The 24,351-nt window shown below is 41.0% G+C and overlaps 1 protein-coding gene and 2 pseudogenes across 1 annotated transcript; all 3 read left to right on the forward strand.

Moving 5' to 3' along the window:
- The first annotated feature begins 8,624 nt into the window (after window positions 1-8,624).
- LOC113904738 lies at window positions 8,625-9,209 on the forward strand (annotated as a pseudogene).
- Window positions 9,210-11,258: 2,049 nt separating this feature from the next.
- LOC113904901 lies at window positions 11,259-14,427 on the forward strand (annotated as a pseudogene).
- A 6,759-nt stretch (window positions 14,428-21,186) lies between these two features.
- LOC113904902 (olfactory receptor 52B4-like) lies at window positions 21,187-22,131 on the forward strand. The gene has a single exon (XM_027561974.1). It carries the CDS (start codon window positions 21,187-21,189, stop codon window positions 22,129-22,131), a length of 945 nt encoding a protein of 314 aa, XP_027417775.1.
- The last annotated feature ends 2,220 nt before the right edge of the window (window positions 22,132-24,351 follow it).

The following is a 24,351-nucleotide window of genomic DNA, read 5'->3' on the forward strand; positions in this document are numbered from 1 at the left end:
GTTCTTTGATGGAAATGAGTTTAGGCTTGATCTAACAGCTGAATAGATTACTTAGAAGGTGTTTGTAGATGGAGGTTGAAACAGAGAACTTTGAAGGGAGAGAACACAGCTTGTGCAAAGATACTGAGGCTAGATAGAGCCTGCTACCTTCAAGGAACTGAAAGGACTAAAAGATCCTCAGCATGTCTTTCTAACAGGTAAGATTAGAACCATTTTCATTTTTCACTAAACAAGGAAGCCATTAAAGTATTTAAGCACGAGTTACTCTTGATCAGATGTGTGTTTTGCAGGTAGTCTTCCTTTCCCTATCTGTTTAGATTCTCGAGTGGAATGGGGCAGAGGAGCAGCAGAGACTTGAGGGCACATCAGGTATGCAAAGTTTGGGAATGGAAGACATTTCCTTTAAGCTACCGAATTTGAAAGCCCATTAACCCTCAGACCTGAAGCGTCCTGGTATTGACTTCCTTTTGTACAACTTTCAGTGCTTTAGGGTTCAAAGTAGGTTCTCAGTCTAGCTGCTTTGTCATCCTCTGGGAGTTTGTTGGAAGTGTATACTCTTGGATCTCACTTTGGATTAATAAATCAGAAATTGCATGTTAGGATGATCCTAAAATAACCTGCTAGGTTATTTGAATACAGGTGATTTGAGTACCATTGCTTATGGCAACCCACTCCAGTGTTCTTGCCTGGAGAATCCCAGGGATGGGGGAGCCTGGTTGGCTGTCTTATGGGGTCGCACAGAGTCGGACACGACTGAAGCGACTTAGCAGCAGCAGCAGCAGAAACTTGAGGAAAATGTAAATATGGACCCCAGACCCACTGAGTCAGATACTCTGGGGGTGAAGCCAAAATCTATGTTATGACAGTCCCCCCAGGTGATTCTATGCCCACCAATGCTTGCGGACAACTGCCTGAGGCAGACAATTCCGAAAATACAAAGTCCCATCTTTTATTTCTTAGGTACATGACTATACATTAGAAGCTTCTGGGGAGTTTTAACAATTGTTAGATTCGGAGAAATTTTAATTCCTGGTGTCTGGTGGTGGGAACTAGATAGCAATAGTTCCTCGAACTAGCCAGGTGGATCTAACATTCAAATCTGAGATTCTTTTACCTTAAGCTGCTGCTGCTGCTGCTAAATCCTTTCAGTCGTGTCCGACTCTATGCGACCCCATAGACGGCAGCCCACCAGGCTTCCCCGTCCCTGGGATTCTCCAGGCAAGAACACTGGAGTGGGTTGCCATTTCCTTCTCCAATGCGTGAAAGTGAAAAGTGAAAGGGAAGTCGTGTCCGACTCTTAGCGACCCCGTGGACTGCAGCCCACCAGGTTCCTCCATCCATGGGATTTTCCAGGCAAGAGTACTGAAGTGGGGTGCTATCGCCTTCTCCACCTCGAGTTTCTACTTGATGCTAAAGCTAGTGGTCTGGAGAATACACTTGGAGAAGCAATGCTTTAGAGGGTATAATGATTTCAGAAAATTAGCAATTCACAACCACCTTGCTTAAGAGAAGCATTAAAAGATAGTGTGTTGCTTCATAGATTTTTGTCCCTGTAGAAGTATAAAGTCATATGTTTATCTGTCCTTTTTGTTTCTGAACTTCCCTAGTGGCTCAGACCGTAAAGCGTCTGTCTACAATGCGGGAGACTTGGGTTTGAGCCCTGGGTTGGGAAGAGCCCCTGGAGAAGGAAATGGCAATCCACTCCTGTACTATTGCCTGGAAAATCCCACGGACAGAGGAGCCTGGTAGGCTATAGTCTATGGGGTCGCAAAGAGTCAGACACGATTGAGCCACTTCACTTTCACTTTTCACTTTCAAGTATATAACATTCACTTAAAAATTAAGATATATGAAAATGAAAATAATTTTAAATGTATTGCATTTCTGTATGCAAATACTTGGGCTTCCTGGGTAGCTCAGCTGGTTCAATTCCTGGGTCAGGATGATCCTCTGGAGAAGGGATAGGCTACCCACTCCAGTACTCTTGGGCTTCCCAGTGGCTCAGATGGTAAAGAATCAGTCTGCAATGCGGGAGACCTGGATTTGATCCCTGGGTTGGAAAGATCCCTGGAGGAGGGCGTGGCAACCCACTCCAACATTCTTGCCTGGAGAATCCCCATAGACAGAGGAGCCTGGCAGGCTACAGATCATGGGGTCAGAAAGAGTCAGACACAACTGAGTGACTAAGCACAGCACAGTAGGTGCAAATGCTCACATAAAGCTGTATTTGAAAGCATGAAAGTAGGTAGAAGCTTTCACCAATTCCTGGTTTTCTTGCACTCCCACTCCTGAGAATATACCCAGACAAAACTATAATTAACAATATAACAATACATCAATACGTGCATCTCTATATTCATAGCTGCACTGTCCACAACAGCCAAAACATTGAAACAAACTAAATGTCCACTGACAGATGAATGGATAAAGAAGATGTGGATGTATATACAATTGAATACTACTCAGCCATTAAAAATAAGGAAAAATGCCATTTACAGCAACATGGATGCAGCTAGAGATTTTCATACTAAGTGAAGTAAGTCAAAGTGAAAGATAAATGTATGGTATCACTTACAGGTGGAATCTAAAGTGTGACAGAAATGAACATATCTACAAAACAGAAGCAGACTCCTAGTCATAGAGAACAGATGTGTGTGCTTAGGGGAAGGGGGAAGGGAGAGGGATGGACTGGGAATTTGGAATTGGTGATGAAAACTATTACATTTAGAATGGATAAACAACAAAGTCCTAATGATTAGCACAGGAAACTCTATTGAATGTCCTGTGATAAACCATAGTGGAAAAGAATATAGAAATGTGTATATGTGTATTACTGAGTCACTTTATACAGTAGATTGGCACAACATTATAAATCAATTATGTTGTTTAGTTGCTAAGTCCTGTCCAATTCTTTGCAACCCCGTGGACTCCCCAATAGGCTCCTCTGTCCATGGGATTCACAAGGCAAGAATAGAGGGTTGCCATTTCCTTCTCTCAGTGTATATACTTCAATAAAAATAATTAAAAAAAGAAATTATCAATATTTGTCCTTAACATATCATGCGATATTTCATGGTCATTACCAACAGGTGGATTTGCTTTCACAAGTTCTTTTTAGGGCAAGGATCCAATAAGTATCTTGAGTATCTGGCAGATGTTCTGCATGAGTTCATCAGGCTTAGTCTAGACTGAGACATGGAGAAGTCCTACTCCTGCATTGGCCTCTTGGTTCCATTTTGGAGCACTTTCTTACCAATACCAAGAAGATTTTGGTTCTCCTTCCAAATATGAAATACAGAAAATTCTGTGTTGCTGAAACACTAATAAATGATCAGCAGGGATGTAGTCCAGAATGTGACTTTTGTACTGGTGAAAAGTTTTGTAAATTATAAGGCTAAATTTGCACAATCTTATGATTTACAGTTTCATTTCAAGAATATCCAACTGTATCTTAGTGCAACAATATTACAGTTATAGGTAAAGTTGCATTGACTGTCAGTTAAAAATTTTAAAATAGACTTTTGAGCAAATCATGAACAGTTCACTGCAGCATTGTAACATTTTATAGTTCATCTAGATGAGCTGCTCCCTGAGATAACTGTAAAATTCTGGTCAGTTTCATCTCTCATTCACTTTGCAAAACCACAGGGCCAGATCTAGGTATTAAAAACCTCCATTGGGTGCCCATTGTACTATAAAGCTACAGGAATCAAAACAGTATGATACTGGCACAAAAAATAGAAATGTAGATCAATGGAACAGGATAGAAAACCCAGAAATAAGCCCATACACCTATAGTCAGTTAATCTATGACAAAGGAGGCAAGACTACATAATATTGGAAAGATAGTCGCTTCAACAAATGATGCAGGGAAAACTGGAAGGCTACATGTAAAAAAAATGAAATAGATCATTCCTTAACTCCATACACAAAAATAAGCTCAAAATGGACTAAAGGCCTAAGTGTTAGACCGACACTATAAAACTTTTATAGCAAAGCATAGGCAGAACACTCTCTGACATAAATCACACCAGCATCTTTTTCAATCTATCTCCTAGAATAATGGAAATAAAAGCAAAAATAAGTGGGACATACTTAAAGGCTTTTGCACAGCAAAAGAAACAATAAACAAAACAAAAAGACAATCCAAAGACTGGGAAACATATTTGCAAATGATGTGACTGATAAGGGATTAGTCTCCAAAATTTACAAACAGCTTATGACACTTAATAGCATCAAAACAAAAAAACTCACTCAAAAAATGGGCAGAAGACTGAAATAGACATTTCTCCAAAGAGGACATACAGATGGCCAAAAGATGCATGGAAAGATGTTCAAGAATGCCATTGAAACATATATAATATCATATAAGAAGCAAATCACCAGTCCAGGTTCGATGCAGGATACAGGATGCTTGGGGCTGGTGCACTGGGATGACCCAGAGGGATGGTATGAGGAGGGAGGTGGGAGGGGGGTTCAGGATTGGGAACACATGTACACCTGTGGCAGATTCATGTTGATGTATGGCAAAACCAATACAATATTGTAAAGTAATTAGCCTCCAATAAAAATAAATGAATTGAAAAAAATTAAAAAAAAATAAATGCAAATCAAAACTACAATGAGATATCCCCTCACACTGGTCAGAATGGCTATCATCAAAAAAAAAATCCACAAACAAATGCTGGAGAGAGTATGAAGAGAAGGGAACCCTCCTGCACTGTTTGTGGGAATGTAAATTGGCACAGCACTATGGAGAATAGTATGGAGGTTCCTTTAAAAATTAAAAATAGAGCTACCACAGTGTTAGTTGCTCAGTCTCAACTCTTTGAGACCCCATGGACTATAGCCTGCCAGGCTCCTCTGTCCATGGAATCTTTCAGGCAAGAGTACTGAAGTGGGTTGCCCTTCACTTCTCCAGAGTATCTTCCCAACCCAGGGATTGCACCCAGGTCTCCAGCACTGCAGGCAGATTTTTTACCCGCTGAGCCACAAGGGAAGCCCAGAGCTACAATATGACTCTGCAGTCCCAATCCTGGGCATATATCCAGAGAAAAACATGGCCCCAAAAGATACACGCACCCCAATATTCATTGCAGCACTGTTTACAATAGCCAAGACATGGAAACAATCTAAAAGTCCATTGACAGAGGAATGGATAAAGATCATGTGGGGGGTGTGTGTGTGTGTGTGTGTGTGTGTATAATATATATACATATATATAATGAAATATTATCCAGTCATTAAAAATAATGAAATAATTCCATTTGCAGCAATATAGATGGACAGAGATTGTCATACTGAGTGAAGTAAGTCAGATAGAGAAGGAGAAATATCATATGACATACCTTATATCTGGAATCTAAAAAGAAATGATACAAATGAACTTAATTACAAAGCAGACAGAGACTCACAGACTTAGAAAATGAATTCTTGGTTGCCGGCGAGGGGGGGCGGGGGGGAGGGGGGAAGGGATAGTTAAGGACTTTGGGAAGGTCGTGTACACACTGCTATATTTCAAAAAGATAACCAGCAAAAACCAATTGTATAGCACTTGGAACTCTGTTCAATGTTATGTGTCAGCCTGGAGGGGAGAGGGAGAATGGATATATGTATATATATGGCTGAGTCCCTTCGCTGTTCACCTGAAAGCGTCACAACATTTTAATCATCTATACCCCAATAAAAAATGTTTTTGGTGTTAAAAAACTAAATAAAAATGTAGGGAATTAAATAATAGTGTGTAAGACAGAAAAAAATTACTCTCATTGGGTGGCCACAGTGTTGCTGAGATTTAGTGGTTAATTTGATCTAATCACTTCTGCTTTTCTCGTGATGAGATACATTAACAATCAGATTGAATCAATTAACAATTAGCTATTTCTCTTGCACCCTTTTGCAGTACAAGGATCATCTTCCTGGTCAGTGTCTTATTCGCAGTTTTTGTCTCTATTATTGGATTAATCAATTATGCATATGGTTATAAAAGAAGTACTTAAATGTTTTATATCCTGATCACTCACCTAGAGCCAGACATCCTGGAATGTGAAGTCAAGTGAGCCTTAGGAAGCATCACTATGAACAAAGCTAGTGGAGGTGATGGAATTCCAGTTGAGCTATTTCAAATCCTGGAAGATGATGCTGTGAAAGTGCTGCACTCAATATGCCAGCAAATTTGGAAAACTCAGCAGTGGCCACAGGACTGGAAAAGGTCAGTTTTCATTCCAATCCCAAAGAAAGGCAATTCCAAAGAATGCTCAAACTACCACACAATTGCACTCAACTCACACGCTAGTAAAGTAATGCTCAAAATTCTCCAAGCCAGGTTTCAGCAATACATGAACCATGAACTTCCAGATGTTCAAGCTGGTTTTAGAAAAGGCAGGGGAACCACAGATCAAATTGCCAACATCCACTGGATCATCAAAAAGGCAAGAGAGTTCCAGAAAAACACCTATTTCTGCTTTATTGACTATGCCAAAGCCTTTGACTGTGTGGATCACAATCAACTGTGGAAAATTCTGAAAGAGATGGGAATACCAGACCACCTGACCTGCTTCTTGAGAAACCTATATACAGATCAGGAAGCAACAGTTAGAACTGGACATGGGACAACAGACTGGTTCCGAATAGGAAAAGGAGTACGTCAAGGCTGTATATTGTCACCCTGCTTATTTAACTTCTATGCAAAGTACATCATGAGAAATGCTGGACTGGAAGAAACACAAGCTGGAATCAAGAATCCCAGGAGAAATATCAATAACCTCAGATATGCAGATGACACCACTCTTATGGCAGAAAATGAAGAGGAACTCAAAAGCCTCTTGATGAAAGTGAAAGAGGAGAGTGAAAAAGTTGGCTTAAAACTCAACATTCAGAGAACTAAGATCATGGCATCTGGTCTCACTTCATGGGAAATAGATGGGGAAACAGTGGAAACAGCGTCAGACTTTATTTTGGGGGGCTCCAAAATCACTGCAGATGGTGATTGCAGCCATGAAATTAAAAGACACTTACTCTCTGGAAGAAAAGTTGTGACCAACTATAGACAGCATATTAAAAAGCAGAGATATTACTTTGCCAACAAAGGTCCATCTAGTCAAGGCTATGGTTTTTCCAGAGGTCATGTATGGATTTGAGAGTTGGACTGTGAAGAAAGCTGAGCACCGAAGAATTGATGCTTTTGAATTGTGGTGTTGGAGAAGACTCTTGAGAATCCCTTGGACTGCAAGGAGGTCCAGCTAGTCCATCCTAAGGGAGATCAGTCCTGTGTGTTCACTGGAAGGACTTATGCTAAAACTGAAACTCCAATACTTTGGCCACCTCATGCAAAGAGTTGACTCATTGGAAAAGCCTCTGATGCTGGGAGGGATTGGGGGCAGGAGGAGAAGGGGACGACAGAGGATGAGATGGCTGGATGGCATCACCGACTCGATGGACGTGAGTTTGAGTGAACTCCGGGAGTTGGTGATGGACAGGGAGGCCTGGCGTGCTGTGATTCATGGGGTCGCAAAGAATTAGACACGATTGAGTGACTGAACTGAACTGAACTGAACTGACGGAGTGCTCAGAGCAGTACTTGAGATGTGTTAAAGGACATTGAGTTTGATCAACTCTCTCTAGAATCATTATGAATTGAAAAAATGTCAATGGGCAAAAAGAAAAGTGTTCTTTGTAACTTGTGAAAAATGCCAGTCCAGGTTCGATGCAGGATAGAGGATGCTTGGGGTTGGTGCACTGGGATGACCCAGAGGGATGGTATAGGGAGGGTGGTGGGAGGGGAATTCAGGATGGGGAACATGTGTACATCCGTGGCAGATTCATGTTGATGTATGGCAAAACCAATACAATATTTTAAAGTAATTAGCCTACAATTAAAATAAATAAATTTAAATTGAAAAAAAAGAAATGTTTCCAGAGGTTGATTTGACTCTGGTGAATAATCTTATAAATTTAGGAGCAGAAATACGGATATCTTCCTACAGTTTAACACAGTTACCCTTCTGAAGTATCAACAATATGAGAAAAAGATATAGAATAGCCATAGTGATGTTTTGTGTCATTAAATTAGGTATAGGCTTGAAAACTTCAAGTCTGTGAGTAGCCTATTGACTTTGCCTAAATACAAAACTAGCACTATATGCACAAGAAATGAAGGGGTTAACTGGAGATTGCAAAATGCTCTGTGATGGCTGTTGGGGGTAGGCACAAGTTTGAGGTAGAAGTTGGGTGATTTAATCACTGGATTGTTCTGGTGATTGGATTATGTTCTCTGTTCAGTATCCACTATCCAAACCCAATCACTCAAGCTAAAAGGTGGCCTGAGGGGGCTCTTGAGTTTCTGTGGATATGTTCCCTATGGATATGTGTACATATGTAAATATAATTCAATAAACTTTATACCAGAAAAACAAAACAAAACCCCAGTCACTCAAGATTTAACCCAATCACCAATGAAGAGATCTCCACTCATCTAGGGCTAGTGCCTCCGTATAAAAACGTTCTCTGTTTTTTGACACTAATACTCTGGAAGAGCTGGGCCCAGGCCATCCTCTCCCAAGTTTCAGAGTCCCCTCAGCCTCTGAATTCTGCTTATCTGCTTGGAGTCCCAGGTGGTCCCCGCCATGTCCTTCTCCCCCCTCAAGGTGGCTGTGGTCTGCATGAGCAACATGAACAGGAGCATGGAGGCCCACAGCATTCTCAGGAAGAAAGGTTTCAGTGTCAGGTCTTTTGGAGCTGGGTCTCGAGTCAGGCTCCCAGGAACTGAGCGCAACCTCCCTGTGGTTTATGATTTCTCCACCACGTATGAACAGATGCGCAAGGACCTTGTGCGCATAGACCGAGAACGCTATACCAGCAATGGCATCTTGCACATCTTGGGAAGAAACGAGAGAATCAAGCCTCGCCCGGAAAGATTTCAAGAGTGCAGAGATCGCTTTGATGTCATCTTCACCTGCGAGGAGAGCGTCTATGACCGGGTGATAGAAGAGCTGTGGGTCCGAGAGCAGGAGACTTGCCAGCCTGTGTACGTGATCAACGTGGATATGGACGACAACACGGAGGACGCCACCCTTGGGTCTCTGATCATCTGTGAGCTCTGTGAACGCCTCCAGCAGGCAGAGGACATGGAAGGCAGTCTGGCTGAGCTGCTCCTGGCAGTGGAGAGGAAAACAGGAAGGAGCTTTCTGCACACGGTCTGCTTCTACTGAAGAAGAGAGCAAACCATGGCTGACTCTCGGCTTCCTCCCTTTACCTTGGTCACATTAAATGACACCAATTTGTGCATTAGTCTTCAAGATTGGCTTAAAGTGTTTCCTAAATCCTTTCGAAACATAGTCCTCCCCTCTGATTTTGATTAGAGTTTTGTAACTGAAAGTGGGTTCTGGCTGCTTACTGCTCAAAAGCCAATAAAGAGGCAAGTTTAGTGGAAAGGAAAGTTTATTTTGCATCCTGGCAACCAGGTGGAGGGAGCAGGGGAGTGTAGTTCAGGGAGAAGGACAGACTCCTCTCCAAAGACTGACTCTGCCTCTCTGACAATCAGTGGGCAAGAGTTTTTTTTATAGACAGAGGGGGCTACATGCTGAAACAACTATGATAGTCATCTTGACATTGGTCATGAGCTGATTTGATCTGCATCATCTTGATTTTTTAAGTTCAGTTAATCTTCAGTTCTATGGTTGGTTTGTTCCTTTTATGAGCAATTTCAAAATTGTGGAAGCTTATATCATGGATGGGGCCAGTCTGGTGGCTCAGTGGTAAAGAATCTGCCTGCAATGCAAGAGACACAGGTTCATTCCCTGGGTCAGGCAGGTTCCCTGGAGAAGGAAATGGCAACCCATTCCAATACTCTTGACTGAAAAATCCCATGGACAGAGAAGCCTGGCAGCTACTGTCCACAAAGTCACAAAAGAGTCTTAGCAACTTAGCGACTAAACAACAAAAACAGCAAATGTCATGGCAAATGCCTAGTCATTGTGTAGTTAACCCACGGGGCATGTGTTTCAGTATCTACAAGATAGCTCACAGGATATGTCTCAGAATATTATCTACAGCACTTAAGGGAGAACTAAAGATACTTAACTATCCTTAGTGACTAAACTATTATTTAGTTTTGTTAGACAGTTTTCCTTTGTTTCTGCCTTTTCTCACTTCTGTGATTAAGCTTATTCTTTTTCCTTATTTTTGAATGTGCTGGGTCTTCCCTGCTCTGTGTGGATTTTCTTCCTTGCAGTGTGCAGGTTTCTCTTGGTTTGAAGCACCAGCTCTAGGTGGGCAGGCTTCAGTAATTGCAGCATGCCAGCTTAGTAGTTGTGGCCAATGGGTTATATTGTCCTGTGGCATGTTGAATCTTCCTGGACCAGGGATCAAACCTGTGCCCCCTGCACAGGCAGAGAGACTCTTAACCACTGAACTACCAGGGAAGTTCCTAAGGTTATTTTTTGACTAAAGTTGTTTTCACAGACAAAGGCTGACTGAGGACCTGGCAGGGAAGGCCCATAAGGCCCTGATCCATTTCCATTTGCTCTATTCAGTTCATGCCCAAGATCTAGTTCTTCATGACTTATAGGATCCCTTCAAGTCTGGGTCACTGACTGTAATAAAATTTCACACTATATTTAAGTTGTGACTACTTTTCCATTTATGCCTGGTGTTTGTAAGACTTTTCTCTTACAAATGTTCTGCTTCCCTTGTATTCTTGAAGCTATTCTTTGTACAAATTCCCAGGGACTTCCAAGTTCCAGTCAAGGCTCAGAAACTCCTGCTTTGAGGCAGTTGCTCTCAAGTCATGGTGTACATCGCAATCATCCGAAGGGCTTTGTGCATGACAGACCTCTGGTCTCCACTCCCAGAGTTTCTGATTTGGTGGTCTGGGGTCCAAAGTTGCCTTTCTCACATATTCCAGGTTGATGTTAATGCCCTGGATCTGAGGTTCACACTTTGAGAAGACCAAGTGTGTTTTCTAAGGTAGGACTATGAATATGACAATCACTCTAACTTTTGGAGGAACAGGGACATAAAATCTGTGATGTACTAAATGAATGTTTCTCTTGCACCATTTTGAAGGAACAGGACTGTCCTTATTGTTTGATGTCTTGTTCATAATTTTTAGATCAATATGCTTTGCTCTGTTAATTCTGCAAACTAACAAAGGAATGGAACTAAAAATGACTATATTTCAGTACAGAATGGTCAGACAGCTCTCTACTTGAAGACATGAGAAAGTTAATGGTGGCTGCTCCAGTCCCTGGAGAATCGTCATGAATTCGAGAAAATCAAATGGAGGGTAGGTGGTATTCTTGGAACTCCTGAAATATTATCTGCAGGGATGTTTTCCAGGAGTTCCCTTTTTACACAGGTGAATAATTTTATTACTTTATGGGCAAAACTATGTGTATCTTCCTGTGATTTAACACAATTACAATTCTAGAGCATCAGTTGTAGGAAAGAAATATGGAACAATTCTTGTAATTGAATGAAGTGTAAGCTTGGAAATTTCAAGCATGTTTTTCATATGCATGTTCTCGGGTCACTGGAAGGGTTGATGACAAGCTTTGGAATAGTCTGGGCATTTTGCCTAATATCATAAGTTCAGTTCAGTTCAATTCAGTCACTCAGTCATGTCCAACTCTTGCAATCCCATAGACTGCAGCACCCCAGGCCTCCCTGGCCATTACCAACTCCTGGAGTTTACTCAAACTCATGTCCATTCAGTCGGTGATGCCATCCAACCATCTCAACCTCTGTCATCCCCTTCTCCACCCACCTTCCATCTTTCCCAGCATCAGGGTCTTTTCCAATGAGTCAGTTCTTCGCATCAGGTGGCCAAAGTATTGGAGTTTCAGCCCCAGTCCTTCCAATGAATATTCAGGACTGATTTCCTTTAGGATGGACTGGTTGGATCTCCTTGCTGTCCAAGGGATTCCCAAGAGTCTTCCCCAACACCACAGTTTAAAAGCATCAATTCTTCGGTGCTCAGCTTTCTTTATAGTCCCACTCTCACATCCATACATGAATACTGGATAAACCATAGCTTTGACTAGACAGACCTTTGTTGGCAAAGTAATGTCTATATTTTTTAATATGCTGTCTAGGTTGGTAATAACTGTTCTCACAAGGAGTAAGTGTCTTTTAATTTCATGACTGTAGTCACCATCTGCAGTGATTTTGGAGCCCCCCAAAATAAAGTCTTCACTGTTTCCATTATTTCCCCATCTGTTTGCCATGAAGTGATGGGACCAGATGCTCTTATCTTAGTTTTCTGAATGTTGAGCTTTAAGCCAACTTTTTCACTCTCATCTTTCACCTTCATCAAGAGGCTCTTAGTTCTTCACTTTCTGCCATAAGCATGGTGTCATCTGCATATCTGAGGTTATTGATATTTCTCCCAGCAATCTTGATTGCAGCTTGTGCTTCATCCAGTCCAGCATTTCTCATGATGTACTGTGCATATAAGTTAAATAAGCAGGGTGACAATATACAGCCTTGATGTACTCCTTTCCCGATTTGGAACCAGACTATTGTTCCATGTCCAGTTCTAACTTTTGCTTATTGATCTGCATACAGATTTCTCAGGAGGCAGGTCAGGTGGTCTGGTATTCCCATCTCTTTCAGAATCTTCCACAGTTTGTTGTGATCCACACAGTCAAAGGCTTTGGTGTAGTCAATAAAGCAGAAATAGATGTTTTTCTGGAACTCTCTTGCTTTTTTGATGATCCAGTGGATGGTGGAAATCTGATCTCTGGTTCTTCTGCCTTTTCTAAATCCAGCTTAAACATCTGGAAGTTAACAGTTCATGTATCGTTGAAGCCTGTCTTGGAGAATTTTGAGCATTACTTTGCTAGCGTGTGAAATGAGAGTACAATTGTATGGTAGTTTGAGCATTCTTTGGCATTGCCTTTCTTTGGGATTGGAATGAAAACTGACCTTTTCCAGTCCTGTGGCCACTGCTGAGTTTTCCAAATTTGCTGGCATAGTGAGTGTAGCACTTTACAGCATCATCTTTTAGGATTTGAAATAGCTCAACTGAAATTCCATCACCTCCACTAGCTCTGTTTGTAGTGATGCTTCCTAAGGCCCACTTGACTTCACATTCTAGGATGCCTGGCTCTAGGTGAGTGATCACACTATTGTGATTAGCTGGGTCATGAAGATCTTTTTTTGTATAGGTCTTCTGTGTGTTCTTGCCACCTCTTCTTAATATCTTCTGCTTCTGTTAGGTCCATACCGTTTCTGTCCTTTATTGTGCCCATCTTTGCATGAAATGTTCCCTTGGTATCTCTAATTTTCTTGAAGAGATCTCTAGTCTTTCCCATTCTGTTGTTTTCCTCTATTTCTTTGCACTGATCACTGAAGCAGGCTTTCTTATCTCTCTTTGCTATTCTTTGGAACTCTGCATTCAAATGGGCATATCTTTCCTTTTCTCCTTTGCCTTTTGCTTCTCTTCTTTTCACAGCTATTTGTAAGGCCTCCTCAGACAACCATTTTGCCTTTTTGCATTTCTTTTATAAGTGGAGATTTCAAAACACAGCCACAGGGTAGTGACACCCTTGCCCAGAATTAGTTGTTAAAGATAATTTAACACCAGATTGTTCAGATGACTGAATCTAGTTCTCTAGTCTAAATCCACTATCCAAACCCAATCATTCAAGAGTTAACCCACTCATCAATCAAGAGTTCTCTACCCACTTCAGGGTGATGACTGCATGTAAATCTTGTCTCTTCTTTGACACTATACTAGTTACAAGAGCTGGACTCAGGTGCCCATCTCCCTGGTTTCAGAGTTCCCTTGGGCCCTGAAGCCCACCCATGCAGCTGGAGTCTCAAGTGGCCACCATCATGCCCTCCTCCCCATTCAGCATGGCTTGGTCTGTATGAGCAACATGAACAAGAGCATGGAAGCCCACAGCATCCTCAAGAAGAAAGGATTCAATGTCAGGTCTTTTGGAGTGGGATCCTGTATGACACTCCCAGGACTGGCACCCTCCCTGTGGTCTATGATTTCTCCACCACATATGAATAGATGTGCAAAGACCTTCTCCTCAAAGACCAGGTATGCTGTAGCAGCAGTGGGGTGTTTCACACACTGGGGAGAAATGAGATAATTAAGCCTTGTCCAGAACGATTTCAAGAGTGCACAGATCCCTTTGATGTCATCTTCACCTGTGCTGGGAGAGTGTATAAATGGTGGTGAAAGACCTGTGTGATAGAGAACAGAAGCCCTGGCAGCCTGTGTATGTGATCAACTTGGATATAAAGGACACGCTGAAGGCAGCCAGCCTTGGTGCTTCAATCACCTGTGAGCTCTACCAGGGTCTCCAGCAGGCTGATGACATGCAGAGCAGTCTGGCTGAGCTGCTCCCGGCAGCAAAGCAGAAAACAGGAAGGAGCTTTCTGCAAACAGTCTATTCTACTGAAGATCTTAGGTGATTTTCAGCTCCCTTGTCAGTAAGAACTTTAGTATAGACTTTTGGGCTAGTGGATATTTTCTCTGAGAAGGGTCTTCAAAGTTCTTTTGTACTAAAAGCTGTCTGTATGATTTTTTTTTCAGGTGCATCCCACTCAGGCAAGAAGTGGAGGATAAAAAGGTTTCATGGCAAACAGAACACGAACTGTAAGTAGGCATCAAAGTCCCTTCAATTTGAGTTTGAATAGTGTGGAGACTTGCCTTCCAAGGAATAATTTAGTGTTTACACGTCTCTGCAAAGAAGTCAACCTCAGTGACTCCATTTTAATGATCAACAAACCAAGGCTCATAATAGGTTGCTGGACAAGTGAACTGTCGAAGGATATTTCAGAAAATGAAAAACAGTGTCTGTTTTATCCATTTATAGTGATAACAATCCTTTTGCTTTTCTGGCATGTGTATAAATGTGATTTATTTATTTTTTTTTTAGTGAGCTAGGTTTGTATTGAATGTTTGAACTTCAAAATATTTTTATTTTTAAGATCGGATGTCCTTTTCTAATGCGAACTTTAATAGAAACTCAGGGTGCATAATGAATTGTATTTATTACTAAAATTCTGGCACGATTTGTTCAATCAAATAACTCATTAAATGTAACAAAATGAAATAAACCTTCAAATTTAAAGAAAAGCGTTGTCTCATTTGTGGTAAGGAATGCATATTACAAAGTGAAAGTGAAAGTTGGTAGGTCGTGTCTGGCTCTTTGCTACCCCATGGAAGTTAGCTTGTCAGGCTCCTCTGTCCATGGAATTCCCCAGGCTAGAATACTGGAGTGGGCTGCCATTTCCTCCTCCAGGGGATCTTACAGATCCAGGAGTCGAACACGGGTTTCCTGCATTGCAGGCAGGTTCTTTACTGTCTGAGCCACCAGGGAAACCTATTACAAAGTGAGTGCCTTGGTTTCTTATTGTTGAAGACAAATGGCTTCCATGGAGAAAAGCATTTTTTCCTAATGAGAACTTTCTTCATGCTAAAAGCAGTCATTTGTTGAGTACTGTGCTTCTGTGAAAAGTGGTTCCTTACTCCTGGGTAGTGAAATATTCTTGGTTCTGATGAACAATGGCACCAAGTCCTGGGTGACTTTGCTGTTGTTGTTGTTCAGTCACTAAGTCATGTCCAACTCTTTGTGACTCCAGGGACTGCAACACACTAGGCCTCCCTGTTCCTCACCATCTCCCAGAGTTTGCCCAAGTTCATGTTTATTGAATTGGTGATGCCATCCAACCATCTCATCTTCTGTCACCCTCTTCCCCTTCTACTGAGGGAAAAATGTCCAAATATCTAATGTGGAGCTGGGGTTTCAAATAAAATAAGAGAAAGAACGGGACTGAAAATATTTTTTTGGAGAAAGAATTGTGGAACATTTCCAAACTCATTAAAAGATATTTACAGATCCAAAGATTCAGCCAACCTCAAGGAGCATTAAAAACAAGAAGCTATGCCTAGGCCCATGAATATTGATATAAAAAGCAAGATTGAGGGGAAAATCTTGAGTGTAGCCAAAGGAGGCAGGCAAATATGAGCATGTCAAAATTATTTTGATTTACATGTGGTCTGTTAAGCACTAAGTACATATAATTATATATCCTTAGGCAACAATATCATTATTCAAGTCTCTGAAATTTGAAACTCATGGAAAAGCTGAGGATGGGTATAACTTTAGTGTAAACTATTTCATGGGCTTCCCTGGTGGCTCAGGTGGTAAATACCAAGTCTGTCTGCAATGCAGGAGACCTGGGTTCAATTCCTGGGTTGGGAAGATCCCCTGGAGAGGGGAAGGGCTAGCTTCTCCAGTATTCTTGCCTGGAGAATTCCATGGACAGAGGAGCCTGGTGAGCTATAGTTGATGGGGTTGGAAAGAGCCGGACATGACTGAGCAACTAACATTTTCAATTTCAAGCTATTTCATGAAGAAGAAATGTCAAAAATTGCTGGTGCATATTAACTGTAAGCTTCATATTTTTATTGAAAATAGATTTAACACAATCCCTTCACTGTTCACCTGAAACTATCACAAAACTGTTAATCCACTATACCCCAATATAAAATAAAAACTTTATATTGTTTTTTAAAAATGTACCAAGTACAGATAAGCTTAAGGGTAATTTTCATTAGTAGGCAAACTCAGGGTTATCATTTGTGTTTATGAACACAGTGGAGCCAAGTAGCAATTATTATTTTACTTGAAATTTTCAAAGGAGAAGAGAACGCAGGTAGAATTCACATGTAAATGATGTCCAGTGCAAGATAAAGGACAAAATGACATCCTACTTTTACAGTAATTAGAATAGAGAAAAGTCGTGATGAGTTACCATAGGGGACAGAGTTGATGAGGCTTGCTAAACTCAAGAGAATCTGAGCTACAGGGTTTAGCACTAGACTCACATTGACAGCCTCATTTCAGTTTATCAAAACAGCATTTATCACATTAAATTTATATGCCCTTGATTTTTTTTTTAAACACTAGCTTAGGTGAAAAACCGTTTCTTTATCAGAGCATCTGAAAGAAGTAAGAGAGAGAAAAGGAGCAGGAGGAAGTGAAGAAGATGTGAAGGTGTCTTAGAGACAGCACATTTGGGAATGTGTGAGGCTGGTGGAGACAGTTCTGTCCCTGGAGTCCTGGGATAAGTGCTGCTCTCAAGGGCTCACATCAAGGAGAATAAACAGCCCAAATCCTGCCATGCAACTAGCTGACTTATATATCCCATTGAACATCTGTTCCTGAGGATTCATCCTAAGGCCAGGGAGTGATTAGACGTCTACAGGTAGAGACGGTTTAAGGATCAAGGTAAGGACTGGGCAGGTGTTATGTCCTAAACAGCCTAGAGGGGCAGGACCCTTGGAGGATGTTAATATGTGTTGAATGATACTAAACAGAGGCACTTCTAGCAGAAGTGAAGGGTGAGATCTGGAAAGGGAGGTTGAGAGTATATGAACCAGGTGAAGTTACTGAAAGTTAGCAAATTAGCAGATCAGTTCAGTTCAGTCACTCAGTCATGTCTAACTCTTTGTAATCCCATGGATTGCAGCATGCCAGGCTTCCCTGTCTATCACTAACTCCTGGAGCTTTCTCAAACTCATGTCCATCGAGTTGGTAATGGCGTCCAACCATCTCCTCCTCTGTTGCCCCCTTCTCCTCTTGCCCTCAGTCTTTGCCAGCATCAGGGTCTTTTCCAAGGGTCAGTTCTTCACATCAGGTTGTCAAAGTACTGGAGCTTCAGCTTCAGCATCAGTCCTTCCAATGAATATGCAGGGTTGATTTCTTTTAGGATTGACTGGTTTGATCTCCTTGCAGTCCAAGGGACTCAAGAATCTTCTCCAACACCACAGTTCAAAGCATAAATTCTTTGGTGCTCAGCTTTCTTTATAGTCAAACTCTCACATCCAAACATGACTACTGGAAAAACCATAGCTTTGACTAGACGGACCTTTGTCAGCAAAGTAATGCCTCTGCTTTTTAATATGCTGTCTAGGTTGGTCATGCCTTTTCTTCTATGGAGCAAGCATCTTTTAATTTCATGGCTGCAGTCACCATCTGCAGTGATTTTGGAGCCCAAAAATAAAGTCTGTTACTGTTCACATTGTTTCCCCATCTATTTGTCATGAAGTGATGGGACCAGATGCCATGATCTTAGGTTTTTGAATGTTGAGTTTTAAGCCAACTTTTTGACTCTGCTCTTCACTTTCATCAACTTCAGTTCTTTGCTTCTGACATGTGTGGTGTCATCTGCGTATCTGAGGTTATTGATATTTCTCCTGGCAGCCTTGATTCCAGGTTGTGCTTCATCCAGCCCAGCATTCCTCATGATGTACTCTGCATATAAGTTAAATAAACAGGGTGACAATATACAGCCTTGATGCACTCCTTTCCCTATTTGGAACCAGACTATTGTTTCATGTCTAATTCTAACTGTTGCGTCTTGATTTGCATACAGGTTTCTCAGGAGGCAGGTGAGGTGGTCTGGTATTCTCATCTCTTTAAGAATTTTCCACAGTTTGTTGTGATCCACACAATCAAAGGTTTTGGTGTAGTCAATAAAGCAGAAGTATATGTTTTTCTGGAACTCCCCTGCTTTTTGATGATCCAGTGAATGTTGGCAATTTGATCTCTGGTTCCTCTGCCTTTTCTCTGCCTTAGAAAAGGAGATATCATTCATTAAATAACAGGTGACATAGAATTAGGCTTGACATAATAAATAGAAAACAAATGGTCTTACTGTAGATCACTCTTGGCAAAATATGAGAAAGATGTTGAAAATGAGAAGGATCTGTGTGGGATTTCCCCAGGCAGGGTGTGGGAAGGAGCTTTGGGGAGCTGCCAGGGAGACTTGCCTGTGTGTGAGAAATAGGAGGAGGCATTTGAGTAGGGTGTAAGAATTAACTTGTTTCAGACTGAAGTCACTCCATCGGGACACCAGTCCCATAGGCAAATTCCCTAACCCTAGATTTCTGGCTTCTTTCTATGGCTCTGACTTTAAATATTTCCCTCTTAGTCCCTGTCTCCACTTCCTGGCTGTGGTGAACTTTTGCAATGCTCTAGGGCTTCCCTGATAACTCGGTAAAGAATCTGTCTGCAATGGAGGAGAGCCTGGTTCAATTCCTAGGTCAGGAAGATCTGCTGGAGAAGGGAAAGGCTACCCACTCTAGTATTCTGGCCTGGAGAATTATATAGTCCATGGGGTCACAAAGAGTTGGACACAACTGAGCGACTTTCACTTTCCACTGAAGCCCTACCTTGTTGATTTGTCTTTCCTGACTTCTTCCTTCTTGCCTTTATCTATTTTCCTTTTTTTTTTTTTTTTTTTTTTATCAGGCTGTGGGACTCACAAGTACCATCGTTTCTATTTGGTGCTCTCCCCTTGCTCTCTGATTTTCCACTTCCTGCAAGAGACCTGCTGCCCTCACTGGAGAGAATCTCAGAGAGGAGCATGTGCTCAATGGGAAACAGTTTCAGTGTACATGCTAAGTTGCTTCAGTCATGTCTGACTCTTTGTGACCCTATGGACTCTAGCCTGCCAGGCTTCTCTGTCCATGGGGATTCTCCAGGCAAGAATATTGAAGTAGCCATGCCCTCCTCCAGGATATCTTCCTGACTGAGGGATTGAACCCCACATATCTTATATCTCCCACATTAGCAAGCAGATTTGTTACCACTACAGCCACCTGAGAAGCCCAACAGTTTTAGACCCGAGGCCAACTGATGACTGATCACTCTAATGACAGAACGTTTTCTCCCAGCACCCAGCCATGGTTATAGGAGTTGACTTTCCTCCCCAAATAGGAAAATTAGAAGCATCCAGGGTAACTGGAGTTGAAAATAATAATGTTTATAGTGAGTATAAGATCAATCCTATGAGACAAATATTTTAAGATACTCATTCAATAGAAGGAATTCACATTTGTTTCCAGTTCTTAAAACCTGTCTATTTACAATTTGCCCCTCTTTAAACCATAAGTATATATTATAAGACTCTAAAAAATTCCCTATTCCCCCCTCTATCCCTGGTTAGTGATATGGTGGCTGAAAATAGTTTTTGCTCAAAATATGTTACCTGAATAACTGATTTAATCAATGAATCAAAGTGTACTAAGAAATAAATGTTCAATTTCTGCATGCAAAAAGACTTTAAATATCATGCCGCCCTCCCTCCTCATTCTGAGAAGTGATACCTTTCTTTTTTCAATTTCAGTCATTTCTACACTTAGTTTTCTAAGATGTAAGCTGGAGGAGTGCCTCACCCCAGGCACACAGGCCTTGTCAATGGGACCTCTTAAGGTCTTTTGACCCTCTTCACCAGTGAGGTTCCTGTATGTGGTAAACGGACAATTTTCAAGTCTCATATTTATTAATTATTTCCTTGGGATATTTGGCAAATAATTCACATTTGCTGAGTCTCATATTCCTTAAGAGTGAAATGGAGATAATATCCAGTTCCTTGAATGGATAGTAAACACGGCAGTGCAAAAATATATAAAGTACCATATATCAAGTGACGACTGCAGCTGCTGGCATAAAGCATATGCATAATAGATATTAGTTTAATTCTCCCTTGACTGTTAGGTTCAGATCCATTTTACTCCAGGAACACCATTGGCTATTTAGAATCCTGTCTCATCAACTACTGTTCTGGTAAACCTCCATAGATAATTTTAAAAACTAGATCAACTGTTCTAAACTGATAACTTCATGACATCTAATGGCTGCTCCCCATGTAAATGGTTAAGTCTAAATGTAAAGCTGTGATAAATGTCCTTCACAATGAGGAGAAATCTTCCTGTACAAATCCTCCCATACCTTCTCCAGTATTCTCTATGCCTAAGCCACCCTGCCTGAAAATGTTTCAAGAATACATCTTTTTCTTTTCTTTCTTTGCTATATGATAAACTCCTTAATGTCAAGTTCAATTACAATCTTGCTACTGCCTTCCCAGAGATGTACCATTGTCCCTGCTGTATATTGATACCCATCTATTGGTAGGAAAAGACATACAGTAATATCTTTTTATTTGACCCATTGGAAACCTGTATATTCTTTAACTAGAGTAGCATTTGAGGCTACAGAACATATCCTATTCACCTTTGTATATGTCTTATTTGCATGTTCCAAGAAGGCAGAAGTACAGAACATGCCAAAATCTGCTGCTTTCACCAAGATTAGGAAAATCTGTGTTTTTATCTCTGTATGTGAATAGGAAGTGATGTATTCAGTGGTATTTCTAGACATGATGACTTTAAATCACACGGGTGTTAGCCACACAGTCTTCCGCTTGCTGGGCATCCCTGGCCTTGAGGACCAGCACATATGGATCTCCATCCCCTTCTTCATTTCTTATGCTATTGCCATCTTTGGAAACAGTCTGGTCATCTGCATTATCTTCACAAAGCGCAGCCTTCATGAACCCATGTACCTCTGCCTCTGCATGCTGGCTGGAGCAGACATTGTCCTCTCTACGTGCACAGTCCCTCAGGCCTTGGCCATCTTCTGGTTCCATGCTGGGGAGATCTCCCTGGATCGCTGCATCACTCAGTTCTTCATCACACACAGCACTTTCATGTCTGAGTCAGGGATCTTGCTGGTGATGGCATTTGACCGCTACATTGCCATATGCTACCCACTGAGATACAGCACTATTCTTACACACACACTGATTGGGAAAATAGGAGTTACCATCTTTCTGAGAAGTTACTGTACAATTTCCCCCATAGTATTCCTTTTGAAAAGATTGAATTTCTGCCAAAATAACATCATACCCCACACCTTTTGTGAACACATTGGCTTGGCCAAATATGCTTGTAATGACATTCGAGTGAACATCTGGTATGGACTCTTCGTCCTAATGTCAACAGTGGTTTTAGATGCCCTGCTAATTTTTATTTCCTATGTGCTGATTCTCCATGCTGTCTTCCACATGTCTTCCCAAGACGCTCGCCACAAGGCTCTCAACACATGTGGCTCTCATGTCTGCATCATCATTCTCTTTTATGGACCTGCCATCTTCACGATCCTGACTCAGAGGTTTGGTCATCACATTCCACCTCATATTCACATCTTGTTGGCTAATGTCTGTGTTCTGGCTCCACCTATGCTGAACCCTATCATTTACGGGATCAAGACCAAGCAAATCCGGGAGCAGGTAGCTCACATATTTTTTCCAAAGCAGAAATAACGCCAAAGGAGGAACAGACTTTTCATCATCTTTAGCTGTTCATGATATGGACTACAGATGTGGTGAGTGGAAACACTATCGATAAACTGAAACATAAATGTCTCGGTGAATTCTGTTTCCAGGGGAGGTCACAAGGTAGGTTTCAGAGTTTATATCTTCTGCTGTCAAAGCAACAGAGAGTAGTACAATGTTTGACTGAGACGGTGTGTCCTACACAGAGCCTGTGAACTTCTAAATCATGTATCCTTCATGTCATTAGCTTGGTTTGGTAAAAGATGAAATGAGTACTGATTTCTGGTTTTGAATTTCTTCAACCATTCCTGACTGAGTTTCCCACTCTTTGAGATGTCTTGTGACATCCTTGGACAATCACATAAAAAGGGTACAATTTGTCAGTTGGGCAGGGTGAATAACTTCTGGAGCCTAATGGATAGCATTGTTTCTATATTTAATAATCCTATATTGTATATTTGAAATTTGTTAACTTAAGAGTTGATATTATGTTTTCTCACCACACACACTCATATACATATACATACACAACTTGCACCTATGAAAAGGGTGATGAATATGTTCATTAACTTGATTGTATTATTTTGCTATATATGTATATGTATATTTGATATATTTATATATCAAATCATCTGATTGTATACTTTATATACAGTTTATATTTGTCAAATTTTGACAAAATATTTTTGGAAAGAGAAACATTTTATTCTAATGAATTCACACCAGTGACATCAGAAAAGTATGTTTAAGAGACCACAAACATCTGTGTAGCCCCAAACTCAATACCATCTCAATGAACTTCCATAGAACGAGAAAACTCTCTTCCTTAGCAATCCCGAGGAAGCACAAAAGTTATTAATGATTGAGGAGAGGTTTACCTGGTGGTTTCACACTTTAAATCTTCACTATCAATTATATTTGTAATGTTAAACCAATGTGGGCATGAGAAATGATTTTTCACATCTTTGATCGGAACTTCTTGATTAAGCTAACCTGTTCACCAATGTTTCACAAGGTTTTGTGAAACCCTCACAAAGCTTAAGGTCACCCTGATTCTGAGCACACTCAAAAAACTGTTCCACCTCAAAGGAACATGAGACTTGCTGCTGCTGCTGTGTATGGCGTAACATGTATAACACATGAAAAGATGCTCAACATTGCTAATTACTAGAGAAATGCAAATCAAAACTATGATGAGATATTACCTCACACCAGTCAGAATGGCTATCATAAAAAACCCTACAAATAATAAATGCTAGAGAGGGTGTGCAGAGAAAGGAACCCTTCTAAACCATTGGTGGGAATGTAAATTGGTACAGTCACTATAAAGAATAGTACAGAAGTTCCTTAAAAAAGTAAAAATGCAGCGACCATATGACCCTGCAATCCCACTGCTGGGCATATATCTAGAGAAAAACATCAGAGAGAATGCATGCACCCCAATGTTCAATGCAGCACTGTTTACAATAGCCAAGACATGGAAGAAACCTAAATGTCCATCAACAGAGGAATGGATAAAAAATGTGATATGTATATATTACTCAGCCATTAAAAGGAATGAAAGAATGCCGTTTGCAGCAACATGGATGGACCTAGAGATTGTCATAATGAGTGAGGTAATTTCAGAGAAGGAGAAATATCGTCTGACATTCTTTATATGTGAAATCTAAAAAGAAACGACACAAATGAACTTATATACAAAACAGAAAGAGACTCACAGACTTAGAGAACAAATTTATGATTTCTGGGGGGATGGATGGGGAGAAGGGATAGGGAGTTTGGGATCGACTTGTAGACACTTCTATATTTACAGTGGATAACTAACAAGGACCTACTGTATGACACATGGAACTCTGTTCAATGTTATGTGGCAGCCTGGATGGGAGGGGAGTTTGGGGGAGAATGGATACATGTATATGTATGACTGAGTCCCTTCACTGTTCACTTGAAACTATCACAGCGTTATTAATTGGCTATACCTCAACACAAAATAAAAAGTTAAAACAAATGTATGGCCTCTAAAGTGTTTCCTCATTAACATATGTCTCAGCCTCATGCATTCTGATTAGTTTTCCCCCAACATGAATGACTGGGTGAATATAAAGGAGGTTTAGCACTGATGAACATGATCTGAACCTGGTGTAGCAGTCAGCACCCCAGCATCTCTGAATTAATATTCTGATCAGAAGTGTTTTCTATTGGAGGGTT

Source organism: Bos indicus x Bos taurus, chromosome 15 (assembly GCF_003369695.1).
Source record: "Bos indicus x Bos taurus breed Angus x Brahman F1 hybrid chromosome 15, Bos_hybrid_MaternalHap_v2.0, whole genome shotgun sequence".
NCBI lineage: Eukaryota > Metazoa > Chordata > Mammalia > Artiodactyla > Bovidae > Bos > Bos indicus x Bos taurus.

What these genes read in the sequence shown, in the direction of transcription:
- LOC113904902 (XM_027561974.1), top strand. Translation starts at nt 21,187, where the DNA reads ATGATGACTTTAAATCACACGGGTGTTAGCCACACAGTCTTCCGCTTG.